General features: G+C 31.7%; 1 protein-coding gene and 1 long non-coding RNA gene across 32 annotated transcripts in view; both read right to left on the reverse strand.

Moving 5' to 3' along the window:
• Positions 1-24,926, reverse strand: part of LOC126717760 (TMV resistance protein N-like) — a 48,801-nt gene that overhangs the window by 18,205 nt on the left and 5,670 nt on the right. Inside the window, exons 3-18 of one of the 31 annotated variants that reach the window (XM_050419623.1) lie at positions 24,602-24,862; positions 23,509-24,046; positions 22,054-23,406; positions 20,925-21,038; positions 19,534-19,638; positions 19,036-19,069; positions 18,335-18,612; positions 17,243-17,360; positions 16,294-16,395; positions 14,786-15,064; positions 13,934-14,185; positions 13,715-13,782; positions 12,061-13,622; positions 10,841-10,962; positions 10,601-10,744; positions 7,933-8,916 (exon numbers count right to left, since the gene is read on the reverse strand). In XM_050419623.1, the coding sequence (XP_050275580.1) occupies positions 23,792-24,046; positions 24,602-24,862 (516 nt within the window). In that variant the 3' untranslated portion in view covers positions 7,933-8,916; positions 10,601-10,744; positions 10,841-10,962; ... (10 more) ...; positions 22,054-23,406; positions 23,509-23,791. Of the gene's footprint in view, positions 1-7,932; positions 8,917-10,600; positions 10,745-10,840; positions 10,963-12,060; positions 13,623-13,714; positions 13,783-13,933; positions 15,065-16,293; positions 16,396-16,867; positions 16,920-17,242; positions 17,361-18,334; positions 18,613-19,035; positions 19,070-19,533; positions 19,639-20,612; positions 20,711-20,911; positions 21,039-22,053; positions 23,407-23,508; positions 24,047-24,601; positions 24,863-24,926 lie in introns of those variants that run through there. The other 30 variants (XM_050419616.1, XM_050419628.1, XM_050419622.1 and 27 more) reach the window with 30 other exon arrangements.
• On the reverse strand, positions 1,528-2,558 carry LOC126717763 (uncharacterized). The gene is made up of 3 exons (XR_007652747.1): positions 2,421-2,558; positions 2,115-2,285; positions 1,528-1,750 (listed from the first exon to the last, which is right to left on the reverse strand). It is a non-coding gene; the product is annotated as an uncharacterized LOC126717763 (long non-coding RNA).

A 24,926-nucleotide genomic window follows, 5' to 3' on the forward strand; every position in this document is an offset into this window, starting at 1 on the left:
ATATTTATGTGTATTACCAAGACATAAAAGGCAATAATATTAAGTAAGTTATTACTTTTTTATTAATGAATAATAAAGAGTTACACCGCGTAATCTTGTAAATTCTATGAAAGTTCCAATTAATTTGTCAAAATAAAATAGAAGCTTTATACTAATTGTTAAGAAGTTGCACTGAGCTTTATAATTCAATGGAATTATTCCGTTTTCTCTGCCAGAAAATCTTGGGTACAAATCTTCACTATCACTTATGGTAACTTTGCAAAAGGAAAAAACAAAAAAAGGAAGTTGCCATGCAACTTCTTATCAAATTTTTTTAAGACAATATATACAAGAAATTGTTATAGGTTCTACAATCTACAATATCTACAAAGTTCTCCAATTGCTCTTAGCGTTACTCATGATTTCCTATACCTTCCTCCCAAAAGAGAAGACATTGATTCTGTCATTGCACTCTTATTATTTTTTTTTCAACTAAACTATCATTCTACATTTTAGCCTCCCCTCTTTCTCTGTGCACTTATTAACCTTCATTGTCATGTCTACTTTGGGGCTGCCAAAATCTAACAAGATTGTCATAAGGGACGGAACTAGGATTCGAAGTCAAGGGGGGCAAATATAATTTTTCTTGGGCTTATTTTCTAAAATCTTAAATATATACCTACTATTTAATATTTTAAAAAAATTTGGGGGGGGTAGGGGTGTGCATGGGTCGGGTTGGGTCGGGTTGAGGGGATTTTTTGACCCAATCCACCATGGTGGGTCAAAAAAAATTCAACCCAACCCAACCCATCACATAAGTCCAACCCAACCCAACCCAACCCACATGGGTCGGGTTGGGTCGGGTTGAACCCATGGGTTTGACAAATTTTTTTATTATTATTATTAAATTGAGTAGAAAAAAAAATATATTAATATATTAAAAAAACCTAAAGATTAGTATCAATGTAACTCCTTAAAGGCAAATAACACTAATGACTAAACAACAATAGTAATTTATTAGGATTTGTGTGAACTAATTGGCTTTTATATAGGATAGGAAGAACTGGTTATTTAAAAAAATTTATTAATTATATAATATATATAAAATATATATATTAAATTAGTATTAGTAGGAGAAACTAAGGAAATGCTGCTCTACAGTTGGTTTTTTTTTTAAAATTATTAAATATATAATATATATTTTATATATATATATATATATAAAAGTGCCCTACAATTGATTTAAAAAAATTATTAAATATAAAATATATTTTAAATATATATTAAATATGGGTGGGTCGGGTCGGGTTTGGCGGGTTTGTAATTTTATGACCCAAACCCAACCCGACCCGCCATAAAAAATTTTTTGTAACCCAACCCAACCCCCTAAGCCTTAAAAACCGACCCAACCCGGTGGGTCGGGTTGGGTCGGGTCAGGTTTGGTGGGTCGGTGGGTTTTCTGCACACCCCTAGGGCGGGGGGCACAGCCCCACTCTGCCTGTATGTGGTTCTGTCCTCCATTTCTTATTAGTATGGAAAGTTGCTCCCACAATATCAACTACCACCATAGCTCTAAAAGATATGGATGGTTAGGTAAATTCAAATTCGCATCATATTAGGTTTTTTTTTTTTTTTTTTTTCGAAAAATGTGTTCAAAAAAATTTTCAATTATACTTAACTTTCCATTTCTTTTAGCTTTAGGAACTTCTCTTTCAATCTCAACATCCACATCAATGGCTCGTTTCAGGGGAAGAATCTGATTTTTCTCCTCCTACATGAATATATGTAGTGTATGTTTGGATAGCAAATCTCACGTCTGCGTCCGCGTTTTCCTTCTTTTTTTTTTTTTTTTTCCAGCCGCATATTGTTGACTTTTCAGCTATGAACAGTGACTTATATACTGTTCACGGGTCCCACAAACTCCATTTTTTATCAACTTTTTCATTAAAAATGGGTCCCACGGTACTATTTACACATTTAAAAATTATTTTGCTACAGTGTTTTCTGTTTTCAGTTTTCAGTTTTCAGTTTCAGCAAAATAAGTTCTATCCAAACAGACCCGTAGTTATGATCATTTAAATGGATAACCTTGTAAACAAATCCAATAATTAATAGTTGTTATTGACATAGTATACCTGTTCATGTTGCAACTGCTTATACTCATGATCTTCAAACACATGAATGGCTGTGAAATTTTGTTTTGTAGTCAAAATGTTGTTTGGATTGATTTTTATCTGGAACATGTATGTTTTTCCAAGTAAATTCTTTATTGGCTTTGGAACAACATCCTCATCATCATCCTCATCCTGTCATAGGGGTTTATATATACACACACAAAAGATTCATTTGTAATACCAAATATTTGAAAGATGTATGGAAATCTTAAAAATCATGATAAGTTCATAACTTCAAGAAGTTTTACAAAGCTATAAATATTATACGTTTATTTCCGTAGTATAGACTTGTGTAGCAGGAATACGAACAATTTTCTCTGCTTCCTTGTCAAATACCACAAATATTGTGCTGCCACTTTCATCCTTGACATGTAATTCTAATCTGTACCTGAAGTTTTTGGCAAATGTGTAAGTTTCCACAGTATATATTTTATATGTAATATATTTAATCTTTTTCATAAATTAGAACTAACCTTAATGATGGAGAAGAAAATCCTTTCTTGCAACCTTCACACCAAAATGTAGATCCAATTCTTTTAGCCTTTTTATGACAATCAGTGCATGAAATATAATGCCATCCATTTTCAGCATTTACTTTTTTCACAACAGCCATACAATAGAAAATCGGCGGGCCTATAGTAATTTTTTTTATTAGTATATAATACATGTAACTTTGTTATTAATCAAATACTTATTTAGAGTTTTAACTTACCTGAGATTTTGATTGCTCAAGAAATTTTATAATTTCGCGTATTGTCCTCTTATTTTTTCCACTTCTTCGGAATCCCAAGTGGATGCAATCCTGCTGATAATCCAAGTTGTTGTAAACCTTTGTTGCATAGGTGGAAGACAATGAAAGTTGGTCTTATTACATAAAAGAAAAGTTAATAGTCAGCATAGCAATTAACCGAACCATAAAAAATAGCATAACGAACTAATATATTCTTACTCATGAATGCTTTCACAGTTGTTGAAGTAATTATCAAAATAGTTGATTTTGATCTATCCATGCATACATCTTCTGTGATACTTTCTGCAAGGTCTCCCCACAATGTAATCTGAATTTTACGTTTCCTGCATTTTTGGTTATTTTAAGCCTTTTTTCATTATTTGATAAATTTCCTATTATTAGTATTAAAAAATCATTTGAGTCAAACGAACCTTTTGTCTTCAATCTTAATGATCCTTCTCTTCGATGGCTTTCCATTTTTGTCATTCTCATACACGGGAAATGGTTGACACTCTTCCAATAGCATCTACATAATTTACATGATCAAATATATCAAGGACATACAACTTGATTTTTTTCCTTTAATCAAGCCTTTCAATTATATGAATATAGAGTTAATATAACAAAATTTATAAGCATCAATACCTGTTAAGTGGACATTTTTGTCACACCGACCACTCAAATGTTCAAATGGAACAAATTCAAATTTATATTTTGGGATTGAAGGATGGTCTGATCCTGCTGGTTTAACTATTGTTGTTGCATAGAACTTGATCATATGTTCATTGGTGACTATTTTGTAATCATTCTGGTAAGGAATAACACCAAAATTCTTTATGTAATAGATGTTGCCTGCTTGTAATGATTCCCTAAATTGATGAACAAATGCATCCTTGATCCTTGCATGTATGTGATTGCCCTTATACAATCATGAATTAAACAATCAATCATTATTACTATTTAAAAAAAAAAAACAATATCATTGACATTTTTTTTATTTATTTAAAGTTGTCTAGTTTATAATTGACGTATGGTTGTATGAGCATTTGACCTGTTCATTGAGCAAGACCACATAATCTTTGTTCTTGAGATTGTAGAAAAAAAAAAAAAGTTGTCTAGTTTACAGTTGATGTATGGTTGTATGTGCATCTAACCTGTTCATCTAGCAAGACCATATCCAATCTCATAAAATCTTTGTTCTTGAGATTGTAGACATCCCATAGTCGTGTGACTCAAGCCTTAATCTTCCAATTCTCTTTGTTACCATTGAGCTCATGAAGTAAGCTATAATCACCTTTCATCTTACCTATATTGAAGGTATAGGCTGATTTAATAAACTGTGTCAAAGTAAATAGAAAAATAGATTGAAAAGGGGAGTTTGATACTAACACTGATTAAGAGACGTAAAAAATTAATTGTGTTTGATGCAAATGAAACCCAATGTTTAAGTGCTTAATATATAGGGAAAATATCATTTACTAATGCAATGAGTTGGAGCTTGAAGGGCTTGAGTATTATGGTAGCTTAGCTGCTTAGGCTTGGAGGGTCTAATGCAAACTTGTACTGCAACTATTCACTAGTGGAGGTCCGACAATGGTGTCGTGGAGAGGTTTTTACGATGAGGGCTTTGGTTTTTCACTTCACACATTTGGTGTTTCCATGTGGTTTGCTTCTCTTTATTCCGTTTTTCATATTGCTTTACTTGTTTTAGTTGCTACTTGAATATGCATGCAATGTGAAATTGGCTAATTACTTATATTGGACACAAGAGCGGCCCAACATAATTTGGGGCCTAAGGCGAAAAATTTATGTGGAGCCTTTAATATGTAAATATTAATTAAACAAAATTATTTAATACTAATCAAATTAAGGTTAATTTGATACATTAAATACATAAATAATACCAACTAAAGTAATGTTAATTTCATATAGAGAATTGAATATCATAGTTGAATTATAAATATTAATAAAAAGAAATAAAAATATATTGCGATTAAAAAAGATACTTTATTTTGGATATAAGACGATGTATAGTTAAATAAAGTTGTAATCTAATTTTTAATTTTATATTTTGATTTTAAGAGAGAGAGATAGATATTATTTGGTGTGTGGCTTTGTAGGATATTAGTTTACAAAAATCGAAGTGTCAAACTCTCAGGGGAGATTAATCTATAATTGATGATTTAACACATTTGCAACATCTTTTTGAAATATTTTAGGGTTTCAATTGAGTTAAGGTTCTATTGGTCTCATAATTTGAGAGTCTTAATAGAAATGAAAAGAAAAATGTGCTAATTAAAAGTACTATAAAATGTTCAAAATATAATGTAATATTGTCTCTCATTGATGAACTTCATCAATTTAACTAATGAATGTTTATATCACTTTTTTGTGATTAATAACATGATAATTTGTAAGCCAATAGTAAAATTTGTAGTATCCTTAACATCACTAATAAAAAAAATGTACAACCTTTAGAAAATATATATAATTTTATAAAAATTTGGACCTTTAACTATGGAAAGTGAGGTCTTTTTTCCTAAGAAAATTTTTGTTTTTTGGTGGGGCCTTAGGCCTTGAGCCGGCCCTGATTGGACATTAATTGTTAGTTTAGGCTATAAGTGAATAAGCCATAAAATTGGGTATGTGGGATCTAAATATATACCGAGTGTGTTAGGTAGCATTTTTTTCAACTTGTTCTTGATTTTTCTCTAACGTCTACTAGAAAACTATTTCATTCAAAACAATATGTAATTAAGTCAAATTAGTTTTGGCGATTGTTGTCTTACCAACAAATGGAAATATCTCTTCAAAAATTTCTTGGATAAATTGATATTAAGGGTAGCTGATCATTAAAAACATGTTAGAAAATAAAATATGAACATGAACTAAATTCAAATTGTTTAGCTTGTGTACTACAACTGATATATATTGTTAATAAAGGTAAATGGTATGTAACTCATAGTCATAGATCTAAGAACTATCACTTTGAAGCCCTTTTTTTTTATCCAACTAGGAAATCAATTTTGGGCTTTTAGCACAAAGACATATGGAAAATCTACTTAGGTAAGGAAATAGACCTATTGAATATCCACTTCTAAAATACTAGCTTAAATGAATCTATTAAGAAATTGGGGCAAAATTTTATAAAGATTATGTGGGAGGAACTTCTAAGTAATTGATTAGATTATTGATCCTATATTCTTATCTTTCTAACGTTGACCCCTTATAGCCTAACTAGCTCCCTCATAACAGATATGATCAAAGTACAAAAGTTTGATAATTTCAAAAAAAAATAAATAAATAAAGCTCTTGGGAGTTGCGGCTTAACTGTAAAACTAATTGGAGATAACAAAGTAGTCATTAAATACGTACTCTTTGCTTATCAAAAAAAAAAAAAAAAACGTACTATTCTTTGTAAGCCAAACCACATTTAATGCCAACTTCTTCTAGAGCTACCCTCCATATTTGCACCTTGTTCATGCTTTACCAAACTTTCTCTTTTGGTTAAGCACTACTAATGAATCTATTTCATAAAAAATTGGTAGCATAAACTGACCCTTTATCACACAAAAATCCATCCAAATTGCTAATAAAACCACTACGAGTATCATCTCCTCTGAAACACAAGAACACATCATATTTGCAGTGTTGGGTAAAGGAGGAAGAAGAGCCTCTCAGAAAAGCCATAGTGATAAGAGAAGGGAGAAATAAATATGTGATGAAATTAGACAAAGGAAAGTGGAAATGGGAACGGCAAAGTCAAGCAAATTGCTGGTACACTTTTTTTTTTTTTTCTTTTTTTTCTTTTTTTCTCTCTCCTTCGTCTTTGTTTAGTCTTTTCTTCTGTGCTTTTTACAGCCCCACTCTTCTTTATTTGAATTTGCGACCGGATTTGGAGGGAGCAGGAGTGGATTTATACCAGGGGATTGAAATTGAAATTTTGGGAGCGAGAGGAGGACGATCGTGGACGTTGATTTCGTACGGGCTATGGACGGCTGTGATTCGTTACTGGGGTTTTGATTTTTATTTCTGATAAGAAGTGTATGTGGCGCGGAAGAGAAGGATCGTGGCCGTTGATTTTCTGTGTCATCGACGGCAGTTGCTTTATTTAGAGGGATTAGTGCGGATCGATGACGTGGCTACTGAGATTTTGTTATTGTGGATAATTGGATGATTTGACTTTTTTTCCGTTAAATTTGAGTAACTTCTAGAGGAGAGAGAGGTCGGGCAAGTGAAACAATGTTCTGGACTCTCGGCCTTAGCATGTGATGAATTTTCGAAACTGGTATTAACTGCTAATAAATTGATATACATATTTTGCCAAGAAGTAAATGACAACTCAAAAAATACGCATGGGGAAAGATAAAAAGAGAGAGATAATGAAAACCATGATACAAGTTAGGCTCGAATCATCCAATAATCCTAAGCTACACAACCTACAAGTATGACCCATTATATATTGATCTTTGTCAATTTAAAAAATCATATGCCACTTGAGAAATAAAAAAGACTTGCATCTTATTTTGTTGGTTATCAACAAAGAGCTTAAAAATTTTTTGGTAATGCCTCGTTTGAAGAATGGGAGCAGTGTGGAAGAGGATGCAATTTTGGAAATTGGACCATAGGAAGAATCAAATAGTGAACTTACAGATGAGTTCCAAATTTTTCATTCTTTAAACCAAACACAGTGGTGCACTTCTCTTCAGCCATGTTTGACTCGTTATTGACAACTTCTAGGCCATCATTGAAAAGTCTTCTGTTATCAGTTCATTACAAAACACTTGAGGGTTCTCGTCAATCAAATGGTATTATGTTCTCATGAATTGAGTCATTACTTCAAATTCATTTGCCTTCAATCATCACGTATTATAAGAACTGCAACATATATAACAAGGTTAAGCTTGGATTTTTTTTTTTTTTTTTTGGGTAGGTATTATTAAAAGAATCATGCGATACATAAAGGCTCTGCTTGATTAGACAACTACTCAGAATAAGCAACTACTCTTATACAGATTATAAATATCTTTAGAGCCAAACAAACTCGGAAATAGTAAATCTACTGTTCTATTAGTACTAATGTACTATCAAAGAAGTAAAATAGTGTTCTTGTTAATTACATCATAAAACCCCAAGTTTGTATCTATACATCAATCCAGCCAAAACCAGGAAAAATAAATAAAACCAAACCAAAACAAAAACAAAGTAGTCAAGCTTTCATCTTTGTGTGTCTGCTGCTCGAGAGACAACCTCCTATCCTCCTGTTTGATGCAAAAAAATTTCAACTTGCTGCTGATGCTTCTGATGAACAATATAATAGTAGAGTTCAACCAATAAATGTCAATACAGCTGTGCCATTTGTGAAGACCAAAATCACCAGTACCCTCTCTGTACCACATTTAAAAAGGCCTCCTTAATGGAAAGCCTAATAACAGTAGTAATAAGCCAATGCTAACAACCAGCATGTACCTTGCACCAATCTCTAGATTTACAAATAAAACAAGTGTCATGCCACTTAGATTTTCTTTTTTCTTTTTCTTTTTTTTGGTGGAAAGGAAATTATCATTAACAACTAAGCAACCTCCAAAAGGAGTAAACATGACGGTCATACATCTGATGGGGGCTCTACAAAAACAACAAAATCCTGAGATAGAAGGGCTCCCATTTTAGCTAGTGCATCAGCATATTTGTTGGCTTCTCGGTAGCATTGTTGAACTCTAACTAGACAAATCTCCTTCAATCCTTCTCTACAGTTAGCCACAAAAGCATCATTACCATTTGGGTTCCCAACTTCCTTTTTCAAGAGATCAACAACCAGCTTTGCATCTAGCTCAATTTCCACTGCCGGCAATTTGAGGGAAATACATAAGTGAATCCCATCCCTCTAAGGCCCAAAGTTCTGCAGCAACGTTGCTCCAATGGCCCTCGCATAACCTCTAACCCATTAGATTTTCATTTGCCACATCCTTCAACCATGACAGGAACCGACCAATCTTGACATAGCAAAAGTTGTCTGCCAAGGCTAGGCTGCCCCTGCCCAGTATATTTAAACCATAAATAATTTCAAAAGAAGAAGTTGATCATCTGATATAAATCCAACTACGTGTCCACTATAAATAATATGGAAACTTCTAAACCCAATCATGTCCCCACCAATCTTTTTTCTTCAATAATCACATTTAATCATTAAAAATAAGCATAGATAAATCCTAGATTTTTTGGTGGCAATTATTATTTAAAACTAGTTGTGAACTCGCGTGTTAAGCATGATAATTATTTTATGGTAGTTTTATTAATTTTTTTTACAATTTAGACTAATTTAATAAAGAGTAATGTATTTTGTAATCATATTTTTGTTTATTATAAGAACAATTATAAATGTAATATAGGAACAATTATGAATCATAAATATAAATTTTGTAGTACCAAAATGAAAACAATACAATAATTTTTCTCAGAAAATTCAAAAGGCAAGTTAACAAAAATATTCATTTTTTAATAAAAAGTTATTTATAAGATTTTGTGAATAATTAAAAAGAACATAAAATTTGGAAATTATTCTTTTAGTTTTAAACAAACTTTCTTAAACCTTTTTTTTTTTTGCCTACAATCTAAAACATTGTAAAACGTAGCTAAAAAAATAAAAACTTAACAATGATTATTTGGATCAATTAGGAAAACAATTTATTGTTGACAATCTATTTTAAGGTTATTTTCTTTGCAATTATTGTGATTTGATCCACCCCCAACATATTATCAAATAAACAATTATTAGCAAAATCTAAGAATTAAATTTCTATATATGCATTGTTATAATAATAACAATAAAAATTGTAAAAGTTAAAATCTGTCACCCATCCAATTATTTTTGTCTGACTAACCTTTGATTATAGAGTACTTCTAATACAACTGTTAAGAGAATTTCGTTCACCACAAAGATTTTAAAAATAAACAAAAATTAGTCAAATTTCATAGTTTAACATCTAAATTGAGCACTATAAAAAATCATGCTATGTAATAGAATAAATACCAAATTACAATAAATACCAAATTATCCAAATCATGCTATGTAATAGAATAATATTATATTTTTATATGTTTTATTTAATTCTTTATAACGCAATATGGTAACATTTAACAATCAAAGACAACCAAAAATAAATAATAAATAAATAACTAAACTAAATTACATTAACCCAAAGTAGAATTTTAAAGAATATAAAAAATTATCAACCTAAAGTGGAGATGCAAGAAAAAAAAAATCCTCCAAAAAATTGAGAGAGAGAGAGAGAGAGAGAGAGAACAACCATTTTTTATGAGCGAAAACTATGCATAAAATGATAGAAATAGTGACAAATTTATAGTAAGAGAGTGTGAATAAGAAGAAACAAAAATAAAGGAAGATAAAGGAAAAGAGGAAGAATGATATTAATGTAGAGAGTAGTGGGAAGATGAAAAGATAAAGTGGGGAGAAAAGTTGGAGAAGTGATGGGGAGATGAAAAGGGAAGGAAGGGAGAAAGGTTGGAAAAGTGTAAATATTAAAAATAATAAATGTTAAAAATAATTATACCAAAAAAGAAAAAAAAAAGATAATAACGTGGACGCTGATGTGGCTTAACAAGAGCGTAGCAATAATAAATACTACACTTCAGCTTTTAGATATATATATAGATATAAATTAAAAATTAAAAGTATTACATGATCATGAGGACATACCATTGCATTGCACCTAATCCTGCCCTTGATTAGAGGACTGCTCACAACAAGCTGATCACAGCAGAACTACATGATGATCGTGATGTGGGCATTTATTCCAAGTCAACTTCAAATTTATTCTTCTTCTAGTAACCAAGCTATAAGCTACATCACATGATCATCATTAAAGAAGCTCTCACTATCTTGTGGATAAAGACCACCAACTTTCCACTTGAAGGAAAGTTTAGAAAGAAGGGTTACCTCAAGTTCCCAACATGGCACCTCCAATTGCAATATGGTTGAAGGTGGATCAGAATTAACACACTTAACCCAACTGCTCATATTTGACGGTTGAATCATGGTCTCCGTGGTTACTAAACTCTCTGTAAAACATCTTGCCACTTAGGCCAAATCAGACTCTGTATACTTATATGAGTTATATCATTTAAGTAAAGAACAAAATTTGAACCTTATACGTAATGCAGTTAAAATCAGGCTAGAGGTTAAAGGGAACATGCCAGAGGATGATAAAAAGGTCAAAGAAGTAAACCATATAGCTTAACATAATTTAAATGACCAAGAAAGAGAAAAAGTCATACAAGCAATATCATTGACTCATGATGAGAGACAGAAAAAAATAACCTATGGTCATATCCCAAAAATACTTTCTTATATCTTAAAAGTAAGTTTCTCAATGCAACCAAGCTTCTAATAACCCACGAAATCACCACCTAGGTTGATAATAAAATGACTTATTCAAATAACTTATTCTAGCTGTCTCCAATCTATATCTCATTTTCAAAATTTGCCATCTTTGTCTCATTTTAAACTCCAAAATTTTCCCATTCTACTAAAAACTTAGTAGTCACATATTCAATTTGGGTCTTTCTCAAATTATTCCCAATATTCCTTTAACTAATCCAATAGCCTAAAAACCCATATCTCAAATTTGCAACTCCATAGATGAACGTGTCAAATTTCACATCATGATAAAAACACCAAACAATTAATTGAGATTTGAATTATAGTTCTCCACCTAAAGAATAAAACTCATATATCATCAAAGCATTCAACAAAAGAGAGATCATAAATTTTATAGATAACTTCATGTTTTTAAAACTAAATTCCAATCATAAAAAATACAGATACAATTTTTTTTTTTTCTAGAAAAGGAGTTTAGATCACAAATATTTTCTAACAAAGGAAAGTGTTAATATCAACCATAGTGACAAGTTCCAATAACATGAAGAGATCAAGACATGTAAAAGCTGTGAGCACCTATGGTATACTAAGATTAAATTCAAATACAATTAAAACCTAATGAAACTTACACACAAAATGGGATATTTAGATTAAAATTTACACACAAATAACTATTATCATAAAGATACCACAATCAAACTTGGCCCAAGTAAGTTATACATATACGTTTTAGGATTGATCACACATATATTTCTGTAAAAGTAAGTGGGATTATGCACCTTAAATGAATTTATCTTGTATTGGAATTTTGGAGGTGTATCCATGGATATGAACCTCCAATTATTGACATCTTCATGTTGCAAATGTTTCGTGCAAACCAATATCAATGACGTTCTGTACATGCCCAAACTTGTATTTGTATACACACACACCTACACTGTCAAAATTAAACATTGACACATTCTATATTTTACAAAACCAATTACAAAATATGTAGGAGTCATTTGTATCAACTCTTTACCTTTTCTTTTCATGTACTTGCTACTTTTACAAAATAGAGAGTACACTAACCTCTTTATAAGACAAACTTTTCTTGTTTCCTAGGTTTCTGGAGGCAAGTTCAAATAGAAATTTGATCTTCTATTTCTATATTTGAAATATGGAAAGTTGAGCACTCTTAATAATTATATGAATTGTAGTTTGTCAACATATGGTATCATTGAGTGTGTTGAACCTCCTCATACAAACATGGGAGGGATGTAAAAATCACGACTTATAGCCATAAATTACTTGTTGCATGTACTTTATTTGTATGACTACTATAGAGGATATATGGCATGAGTTTGTGCATATACGACAGGTGTAGGTGCATCTTGTGTAGTAATACATACCAACTTTGTCCTAGCCTTGATGTACCGACAATGGTATAGAATCCAAAAGTTAAACACTTTGTTCTTTCAATTAGCAACAAGTAGGATATAGTGCAGATTGAGACACATTGATAAGAACATTTGCATTAACCCCTTGAAGACATCAATAATCCTTTGACAACATGCCAAGTACAATTCACTGGAAAATCCAATTTATTCAGAATCCAAGCATTTGGAACTAAAATTTAAATAGTTAACTTGTTACTCAATTACCATGACACTAATAGATAGGGTAGGATACATTTCCATGGCAATCCTATTTTCAACACAGGATCATTATATATTACCTGTTCCCTAAGGATGCAACTCTACGTAGTGGATTACACAAATTATTAGCAACATTCAATTCAAAATTTTTTTTTTTAAAAAAAAAATCTCAAATAAATAGCATAACAAATATAACTCTAGCAAGAGGATTGATAATATAATTGACATGGTTATGCTTCTCCAGAAAATGAATCATCACAAGGCAAATAAATTGTGTCAGAAATCTACATGACAACATTTGGACATTTGTTCTGTTACATATGTAGCCTAATCAATGGGGTACATGAGCTGTTTGCGTGCAATTTTTTGCATTACAGCTTTACAAATACAGAAATGCATTTCACAATTTTTAATTACACCTTAAATTATAACAATACCCATGTACACCAATTACATAATTTGGGATTTAATTACCAAAAATTACAGGAAAAGAATTATTAATCAACCCCTACTTATGAAATTGCAGTTGTGGTCATGTATGCAAGTCCTCACTATGGTAAACAGTGTTTTCACACTATAATTATATGAAACAATAGTACACTTAGTGGCAGCATAACTTCTTGCTATTCTGGACCATGACAAACACCAATGCCTCCACATGACACACATTAACCTCATTTAACATCTCCAAACAAGTGTTTGCACTACACGGAATGTTTAGTATGTCATGATATAAACAATGTATTTATTAACACATGTATGCAGAGGTAACATGTAATAGAAATAATGAACAGACCTTAATTGCCCCTGAAACATGTGGTAGTAATCTTCTTGTTCCAATTAACCAAATATTGCAAAAATCTTCTGCAGTATTGTCAGATTAAAGTGGCGTTGAAACAATTGACAAAACTAAGATATAAGATTTGTTACACAGGTGACCAAATACACATTTGAATCATAAGACAACCAGCCTTAGATTTAGGTGAGAAATGGTTATAACTTATATAGTCATTACCTTATCACTCTCCCAATATGTTAGAAAACTAGTTTGTTTGACCGCAAGCCCCTTACTACACTCTCCATTGTTGGGCAAGCTCAACTACTTAACCCAAGGTAACTTAACACTTTCTTCATCAATAGTCAAGTTATCCTGTTGGAAATTTGGCCTTTTACATAGTATCGATTTCATAATTAGACAACCCTTCTTGCAGTTCATCGCTCCTGCTGTAACTGAGCATACGTAGTGGACCCATCAAGGCCTCAAGACCTGTTGTGAAGTAATTGGTTAAATGCACTATAGCAGGGATGATGAATGGTTGCGAGGTTCAACCTACGAAGTCTCACATGGGGATTAAATGGCTACAAGCCCACAACTCTTACATTATCTTATCTTCTAAGATAAATTGCATGTGAATTGCAAGATTAACTTTTGCATTAAAATAGTATGCAATTTATTATGTTTGGGGTTTAGCAATATATAATCAAAACTCTTTACCATTTCTTATTATAGTTAGATAAATCACTTTAGTCTGCTTTTCTCTTTAGTTGTTACCTTTTTATACCATAGCAAAATAATAGACAAAGGTGAGGAAGGCATGGAATATGAATCATTGATGAGGAAAAGAAAGCTACAGAAGAGTCCATATTTATTCAATTTCATAGTTTGTTTCATGGGATACAAAACAGTGGGTAGAGGCAGAGACAGTAACAAATTAAGGTTTCACCTAGAAAGTAAAAATGGAGATAATGTATAGTTTCATTTCTAATACCACCCATCATTACAGTAACAAATCCTTTTCTAATAGTTTCAATTGTCACAACAAATTCAGAGACAACAGAACAGGTGCAAGCAGCAATCCAGTCTTACCGACTAAGAATTGAAAACAAGACAACAAGTCAAAGTTTGCAGCGGGAAAAGCATTGAATATAGTAGTGATGAGTTGGGGATTTTCAGTTGAAATGGTCTTTATCACACATCTCCACCCAGTCTCCTTTTAATCTGTTGGAATTGTTGCCATATGTGGGTATATTTATCCGCACAGAAAACATGTATTTTGTTATTTGAACAATTCACCTCCATTATTGTTTCCTAGTTAATGATTCAATAAGGCTGGAGATGCCATTGTAATTATTCCAAGTTTTGTACCTATATAAAAAAACATGTCATGTTAGAGCTGACAATTGGGTTGGTATGATGTTACACAAGTTACTGATACCATTACTGCCAACGATCTGGAATCATGTTTGATGTAATAAATAAGGATATCTTGACACTAGAAGACTTTGATTTCGAAGGAATTTCCACTTAGGCCATAAGCGCAATACAAAAACAACAACTTAGGGGTCTGAATTAGATTTGTCATAAAAAAAAAAAAAAAAATTTAAAAATGCTTGGAAATACAAGAATCATAGGATAAAGGAAAAGGTAGAACACACCAGAACCAGTGTTTGAGATATTGCCAAAAAAATAAGGGAACTCTAGGATGCAGAAAATATTCAATAAAGCAAAAGACTTAAAACAGCAAGTAGAGTATCAATTAACGACGTAAAAGGCTTATGAAACTGCATGTAAGCCAAAAAGTTATGACGTGGTTACACATGAGAAAATAAGCCTTCACACAATCATTAGGGGAAGAGGCTGACCAAGCCTATTGAAATGCCTTCATACTTTTTTTTTTTATTTTTTTTATTGAAGAAGTCTAATGAGTTATGAAGTACTAAACAAAAGTTCTTGAAAAGAAATAATTTTGGACAGACAATAATATGCTAAAATGAAAGGCTTTATATAGGAGCAAAATGGTATTCGTATCCAAAGACTTTGCTGATTATTAACATGAAAAAGTAACTGCAACTCTGAATATTGACTGCTGTGTGCTTTTCCATTTTTTCCCTTGGTTTGGCAGCTATTATTGCAAACAAATTTTCCTCTATATTTGTCACACTGTTGACTTCCCATATTATGGATGTAATGTTTTAGGACAGATATGAATAGGCTTATATCACTAGCATTTTGCTTGTTTACACCATTAGTCATCTGCAAGAAAATTCCTTACACCATGATGTCTTATTTTTTCCATTATGTCTGTGTCAATACTAAATGTTCATGTCATTGCCTTAAAAACCTTCACTTAGATGACTTTATACCTTTTCATAAGGTGTTCATACATTTATTCAAATATAATTAAGAAATCTTCACTTTATATGGCAGGTATTAAATTTGCTGGACCATATTTCTATCCATATGTTGAGAACCTATAGGGCCCTTATAATGACAGCTAAAACATTACAGTTCTAGCACCAAGGTAAATCATGATTTATGCAACTAGATACATAAGTATTTATTAGATAAGTAGATGACATCATTTGCCTGCATACCGAAGACGCCCCTGATAGCCACATTGTAACGGCTGCAATATCTTGTTTCCATTAATGCTCAAGCTGCCAGCAGCTAACATGACATAGCAGATTGTCTGGCTCCTGAATGAATAGGCCATAAACTAAATGAGAATTTGTAACAACATATATACAAAAGAATACAAAACACACACAAGCAGGGAAAATAAGATCATCACAACAGAGAAAAGATAAATTACTGAATCAATTGCAAAATAAGACATGCTTCTCATCATGTCTAAGTTGCTTATCGAATATAGATGTTCAAGGCCCATATATGCGTTGCAATGCTCACAAATAAAATTACAAAATTATTATAAGGAGTAATGATTATAGAATATTAAGCATCCAAAATCAAGATCTTTATGTGTTTATCATTCATTATCCTATAGAATTACTAAGCCAGACTAAATAAATTGCACCACAAATGCCTTACTAGGCAAACTAGGGAAACACCCAAAGGTCATTCTTTGCAATTCAATTTTAAGCCTCATATCTCCAAGTTGTTCTTCTTCTATTCATAAGGCTTCAACGGAAGTATTACACTTGCTCTCACCTTGAAATTCCCCTCCTATTTAACCAAGTGTTAGCTTTCCCCAATTTTCAGACTATTCAAAGCAGAAAAATAGGAATATATAAGTCAAAATAAAACCAATTGGCACAGCACAACTATAAGGAACAATATTAATTGAAGGAGTTCAATAAAGGGGTTTCAAACCCATAAAATTTGCTTTTCCTACCTCATAAAGGTATAACACTCAATTGTTAAAAAATGAATGTACATCCAAACATAATCAACTAGTTGCTAACCCATGCGATGCATGGGATAATCAGTTAAATAACTATTACAAATATATATATTTTTTATTTAAAAAAACATGTTCTTTGATTACAAATGTAGGATATTCCACATAACACATAAAGGCCACACCTTGGTTGCTTTATGGCAATGAAAACATTATTACCAACATTCCAATAGCTCATAAGTCATAGCTTCAAACACAGATTTGGCCACAATCTTTATTATCTAATAAAGATGAGAGTAGGACCTGTAAAATAAGTATTATAAAGTTATTAACATGTAAACAGAATAATTTATAACAATAATAGTTTTATACTGAATATATACATTTTTTTTTTTTTTTGGTTTAGCAGTTATTAGTAGAACGTATTTAGTTTAAATTTCTTTATTAGTTCTATCATTTCAGTCAAAAAAAAAAATCTTTATTAGTTGATTTAAATTTCTTTATTAGATAAGAAAAGAAAAGCGAGAGTTATATATTAATCTAAACTCTGTGATTGGTTTTACATAGAATAGTGACTCTAAATTTCTTTATTAGATAAGAAAAGAGAGAGTTATGTATTAATCCAAACTTTGTGTTCGGGTTAAACTTATCTAATACAGTATTCTTTAAATTTGATAGATTAGATTGTTATAAAAAATTTAAAGTTATTTTTGTTACATTTATTTTGGTAATAAGAGGGATAAGAATAAGATGTTCCCAAAAAAAAAAAGGTGGAGTAACATTGAAAGAAATTTTTACATTGCAAATACTTTGAAGGGATAAGCATAAGTTTAAACATGATAACTGATAAGCTTAAATGGAACAAAATTTAAAATAAGAACAATAGTAAAAGCCTTAATATTGTTCACATTTATTTATTTTCCAGTACAATTCCAGCAACAAATGAAGCATCAAATTAATAACCTTTCCACACATTTTTTACCATTTAGTTTCTAACAAAACCAAAAACTCAAACTTTGCTCATTCAATCAGTTCCCAATTGAACCAAAAATAAATTCCAATTTCCCTCATCATTCCCTCACTTAATCCTCCATTTTCTCAGCAACCAATCAAAAACTTCATCTTTCTAATTATGCAAACTGAATAATCCCCTTGAGTCATACTCTTTTAAAGAAAAATAACAAATAACAAAGCATATATAATCACAACTTTCTCAGGAAACAAACAGAGATGGAAAGCGAGAGAGAGAAAGTGAGTTAGGACAAGAAGGAAAGAACCTTAGCATGCGGATTCAGGAAGAGGCGACACGTCAGCCCAAATCGAGTCGTCACCGGAGGGAATGGTGGTGCATTCGGGTACAGAGACCTCCACCGCCGCATCATCTGCCACTTTTTTGCTGATTGATGCTTTCTGGGTTATTTACAGTGCTTTGGATTCTCTCTCTCTCTCTCACTGTGTCTCTGAGTCTTTGCTTTGCTTTGGGATTGTTGGTCTGCGCAAACGCAAAGTGCTTTTCTTAACGAAGAAGACCCAAGTTTTTTCTTTAAAATAAAACCTAAGATATCAAAAAATTAAAACAAATCAAATGGTAGAGAACCAAAGTCTGATTTATGGATTCAACAACACATCAAACCATAACAAAACCAATTACAACAAAACTTAAATCTCACCATAAAACCATAACATTGAACCCAAAAAACCAAAAATTAAACATGCATAACAAAATGAACAACACATATTCATTACAAAGCAAACAAAAAATAAAAATTAAATTGCTACAAAACCATAACAAAACAAAAGGGCCTAAAACAAAATTGGAGCAGAAAATTAGTAATTCCGTAAGACCCAAAACTGTAAGCAATCTTTTTTGTAATTTTCGTAATCTATAAAATAGCTTGACTTGAATATGAAAAGAGACAAACAAAATCATATGAAATCAACATGTTCTCCAAAACCAAATAGGATCACAAAAACGTACCAAGCTTTAGAGTTCAAGACTTGAGAGGGATGCTCTGCGTTTAAGCCAAAGAGAAACGAATGAGGGGCAACATGAAGAGAGAGATAAGTATTAGGTTTCAAAAAAAAAAAAAAGGAAGAGATCTGCGTTTAAGCCGAAGAGAAATGAACAAGGGGCAGCATGAAGAGAGAGATAAGTATTAGGTTTTGAAAATAGTGTTTTTAATTTAATTTTTAATTTTTTAAATATTGTACTGTGCTGATGTGGAAAATTGTGGTACCAGCAGAGGCTTCGGTTTTATAATAATAATAATAATAATAATAATATTATATATCTAGAATATATAGATTAATCTAAAATGAAAATTTTTATTCATTCATTCCGATTTTCTTTAAATTAATGCCTTTTCAAATTGGGTTTGTTCCTAATCATATGAATGAACCAATTAATTTAGAGCAAAAGGACCTTAAATGTAATAATACTATCTTAAATTATGTTTGACGTAGTAAGTGGGGATACCTCAACACTAGAAGATTCTAATTTTGAAGCTCCTACCAATGGAGATTCCACTTAGGCCATAAGCATAGGCCTAGACCTCCTAAATCAGATTTTGGAGAAACAATACTACAACATCAACAACATAGGGGTCTAAATCAGATTTGTCATAAAACAGTTTCAAAAATGCTTAAAAAATAAGAGAATCACATGATAAAGGAAAATTTAGAACACACCAGAACCAGCATTTGAGATATTGCAAAAATAATAATAAGGGAACTCTAAGATGCAAAAAAATTCAAATTGTACAAAATGAACAATCAATAAAGTAATTATTTATCACATGAATATGACTTCACACAACGAATTAGGAAAAGAGGCTGAAGAAATCTACTGAAATGCATTCAGACTTTGTTTTATTTTATTGAAGTCTAATGAGTCATGAAGAACTAGATGAAAGCTCTTGAAAATAAATAATTTTGGAGAGGCAATAATATGCTAAAAAAAGGATTTATAAAGGAGCAAAATGGTCTTCATATCCAAAGACTTTACTATTAACTTGAAAAAGGAACTGCAATTTTGAATATCAACTGCTGTGTGCTTTTCCATGTTTTCCCTTGGTTTGCAGCTATTATTACAAATAAATTTGCCTCTTTATTTTTAACACCATAGACTTCCCATGTTATGAATGTAATATTTTAGGACAGATATGAATAGGCTTATATCACTAGCATTTTGCTTGTTTACACTGTTAAACATCTACAAGATTGCCTTGTTAATTTTTCAAAATTGCCTTGTTAGACATTACGTCCGTGTTGATACTCAATGTTCATGTCATTGCCTAAAAATATTTTCTTAGATAAATTTATAACTCTTTATAAGTTGCTAATACATTTATTCAAACATAATTAAGAAATCTCAACTTTATATGACAGGTATTAAATTTGCTGGACCCTATTTCTATCCATATGTTAAGAAGCTGAAGGGCCTTTATAATGACAGCTAAAACATTAAAATTCTAGCACCCAGGTACATCATAATGTACACAACTAAATACAAAAATTATTTATCAGATAAGTAGATGACATCAATTGCCTGCATACCAGAGACACCCCTGATAGCCACATTGTAACAACTACAATATCCTGTTTCCATGCTCAAGCTGCCAGCAGCTAACATGACATACCAGATTAGCTGGCCTCTGAATGAATAGGCCATAAACTAGATGAGCATTTGTAACAACATATATACAAAAAGCATACAAAACACACATAAGTAGGGAAAAGAGGTTAAACAAGATGAAGTCAAGCAATTGGACAATGTAAATATATTTAGCTAAGCCATGTTAATTACTTGTCAGTAGAAAAGGCATCTACTTAAGTATTTGGAGAAAAGAACCTACCAATCTTACTTACTTGAAAAGGCTGAGTCCAAATAGTAATCATATCAAGAAGATTAGCTTTTAGTAAAGGCAGGAAGGCAATAACTAGGAGACCATTCTATAAATTGAACAGAATCATAAGGAGAATCTGCAAAAGGTATTCAATGCAACCAATCAGTATTGAAAGAAAAAAAAAAAAAAAAAAAAGAGGCCAATCTACCCTTTCTCATAACCAAAAAAAAAAAAAAAAAAAAAGACCGAAGGCCTTGTAAAGCATAAAAAAAAACAATGGATTGCATTAAATTACAAGTATATACTATAAGGGAATCCTAAAATTTACCCATATGATGAATAACTTAGACACTATTACATGTGTATAGCAATGACATCAAAGATCATCACAATAGAGAAAATATAAATTACAGAATCAATTGCAAAATAAGTCATACTACTCATCTTGTCTAAGTTGCTTATCGTATATAGAGGTTCAAGCCCATCTACGCATGGCACTGCTCACAAATAAAATTACAAAATTATTATAAGGATTAATGATTATAGAATATTAAGCACCCAAAATCAAGATCTTTATTTTTATTTTTTATCATTCATTATCCTACAAAGTCACAAAGCCAGACTAAATAAATTGCACCACAAATGCATATTGGGCAAATTATGGAAACAACTAAAGGTCATTCTTCACAATTCAATTATAAGCCAAATATCTCCAAGTTTTTCTTCTTCCATTCATACAGCTTCAATGGATGTATTACACCTACTCTCACCTTGATATTCCACTCCTATTTAACCAAGTGTTAGCTTTCCCCAAATTTCAGACTATTCAAAGCACAGTAATAGGAATATATAAGTCAAAATAAAACCAATGGCACAACACAACTATAAGGAACAATTTTAACTGAAGGAGTTCAGTAAAGGAGTTTCAAATCCCATAACATTTGGCTTCACTACCTCATAAAGGTATAACACTCAACCAATTAAAAAATGAATGTACAACAAAACAAAATCCACTAATCTAAAATGACAAAATTTCATTCATTCATTCCAATTTTCTTTACATTAATGTCCTTTCAAATTGGATTTGTGCCCAATCATATAAATGAACCACTTAATTTAGAGGAGAAGGATCTTAAATGTAATAATAGTACCTTGGCAAGTTTCTTAGTAGTTGAATCAAGAATCTTCCATAGCATAGCAGACATGGATTGAAGTCAGCATCTCATTTACAAGGGGACAGTATCCCTTCTTGTTTCATCTTGGCCCATTTTGCAAGGCTATGCCTACATTATTGCACAACATCTTGCCACATAGTCAAAACTGTTGCTACCCATTGCTGAAGTGGACTCATCCAAATACTTCCCCTGGTTTGCTCTTCAGTTACCCCTGGAATCCCAAGTGATCTCAAGTAAAAGTCATACTGTTTGTTTAGATGACAGGCTAACTGATTTATGCTGGCTTTAGTGTTTGAAAACAAAGCTTCCTCTCGTGCCACCCAAAGTATTTTCATTGCCACTACTGCATACAGTGTGAAGTTATCTTTGGGAATTCTTTCAACAAGTAACTCACTTGGGGGGTCAATTATACGTTCAACAAATTCCATAACAGAGTGAGCTTGGATCATTTCGACTCGAAAACCACCACAATACCATACTCCTTTGGCGTAGGGGACAGGTTTGAAATAGATGTAATAGGGAATCTTCTGCTATCTCACAGAGAGGGCAATGGGCATCTTGGTTTTTTGAGAATTTGATGCGCATTTGCTTGAGGGGGTGGAGCAGGACCTCAACTCTGCTTCAAAACATTCTCAATCTTTCATCTACATCAGAAATCTGAAGGGGAGGACATATGCATGCTACATGCACCCCGCAGCTTTCTATGGAAACTTTTGCTAATTTAGGATTACAATCTGAAAATTCACATCGAAGCTTAACATCATTACATTCATCTAAATTTATTCTTTTCAATACTCTTGCTCTGATAAAGCAAAACCACATAAAAGATAATGATGAATCCATAAAAATTTTGTGAGACTCAAGCAATTCTTCAAAACCATAGAATGAAAGATAGGCAGAACAATCAAACGATTCCAATGGATCTGACAGAATATCCTTCCGTTCCACATTGAAAGCAACACATAAAGCAACTGATGGAAGTTTCCGACCGATCCTGAATGATACGGAACTTCCAACACTTTGGTGGTTAAACCACGTTGGAATCTTAGTTCCTGGAAGTGTAAGGTTATATGTATCTCTATCATCTTCATCATCAAGTTCAGATGTGGAGTCCGTTTCAGATATAGCTTCATCGAGTTCAAATTCCGATACAGATTTGTTGTCCGTTTCATGATTAGAATCCGTTCCAGATAAAGAGCCCGTTTCAGATGCAGCTTCATCAAAATCAAATTCTGATTCTGATTCAAAGTTAGCTTCAGATACAAAATGCTGATGATGTATCCTCCTTGCACATACTAAACTTTGTGGAAGACCTATAATTTTTCCAAACTGCTTGCAATTAACAAAATCAAGAAAATTCAATTTAGCAAAAAATTGAATAATATAATATATTATACTTGGAAAAGTTAACAGAAACTGTTTAAGAGAGACCTGATTCAATAATCTTCTTCTTGATTGTGAATTCAACGAACTGCACCCTTCTGTTTGTACAAGTTGTATACATGGTGGAAGTCTTGGAATTTCTCGTAAGTTACAACAACAGTGAATAACAAGATGCTTTAATTTCGGAAATATGTTAGCAATTTCAGGGAGAGTAGTGATGTTGCTGGAAATGATAAATAAAGATTTTAATTTGGGGAAGCAAACCGGAGTATACATAGCTCTTGGTAAATTTTCACAATCAGATATCCAGAGCCGCCTAAGATTTTGTAAATTAGAGATGCGAACAACATTCAAGAGATTTTAACTGGAGGTTTCTTGGTAAAATTTTAAGATTTTGGCATTGGTTGAGACACCACGCTTCAAGCTTTTCAAGAAGTCCAATGGACTGATGTACCTCAACTAAATTTATGCATTTATTAAAATCCATCTCCTTTATGTTTGGGGCAATCACCGATAAGTCAGGTATTTTTGTAATATTTTTACAAAAACTGAAATCCATATATTTCAATTTTTCGAACCGACACCTCTGTAGAAGAAGGGACTTAAAAAAAAAAATTTATTAGTAAAAAAAAAAACTTTAAAATGATAAGGCTAAGAGCATAAATTAAGAAATAATAAATGTTTAATTTTGAATTATATTAAACATTTTTTCAAAAGAAAATTATTAAAGATACAATAAGTTTTAATATATAAGATTTACAAACTTATATAACAATAAATGCGATTGGTGGATGCATATTTGAATTGTTTCTTTACAATTGATGACACATCATGTTGTATGCTCAATTTAGTAAAACTTGTAACATTCATAGCACTATTCTTTTTTAAAATTTAAAAAAAAATGTCAATAGATAGTTCATTGATTTATTATCTATCAATTCATTATGATTATGTGTACATTTTTTAATATTTGTGCACAATTTATTTTATTTATTGAAAAAATGTAAAAAAATATTATTTAATGTAGTAATAGACATTTGGTTTGGTTTTAGCAACAACAAAAAATTGTAACTTAACTTGTTTTCTAGGAGCATTCATTAACAAAAGCCTAATAAGAATTTATAAACTCGAATGATCATACCTCAAAATGCTCATCCAATTCAATGTGACTCCATGGCATGTTGAGTTCAACGAGGTTTCTAGGTTCAAAGGTGGATGGCAAGGAAGATAAAGGAAATTTATTCCAATCAAGTAACCTTAACCCATTAGGAAGAAATTCCAGGTCTTCACAAATTACATTACGAACTTTTAAGTATTTTAGATTCTTCATCTTTTCAAGATTCAACCGCATGTTTTTTGGTTCAGGCAAATGCACCGTTATGCCTCGAATTTCATTTGACCCCTAATTGAGCAAAACTTTAAGTAAATCACATTATACAAGATAATTCACCGAAAATATAATAGAT

The sequence above is a fragment of the Quercus robur genome, chromosome 3, assembly GCF_932294415.1.
Source record: "Quercus robur chromosome 3, dhQueRobu3.1, whole genome shotgun sequence".
NCBI lineage: Eukaryota > Viridiplantae > Streptophyta > Magnoliopsida > Fagales > Fagaceae > Quercus > Quercus robur.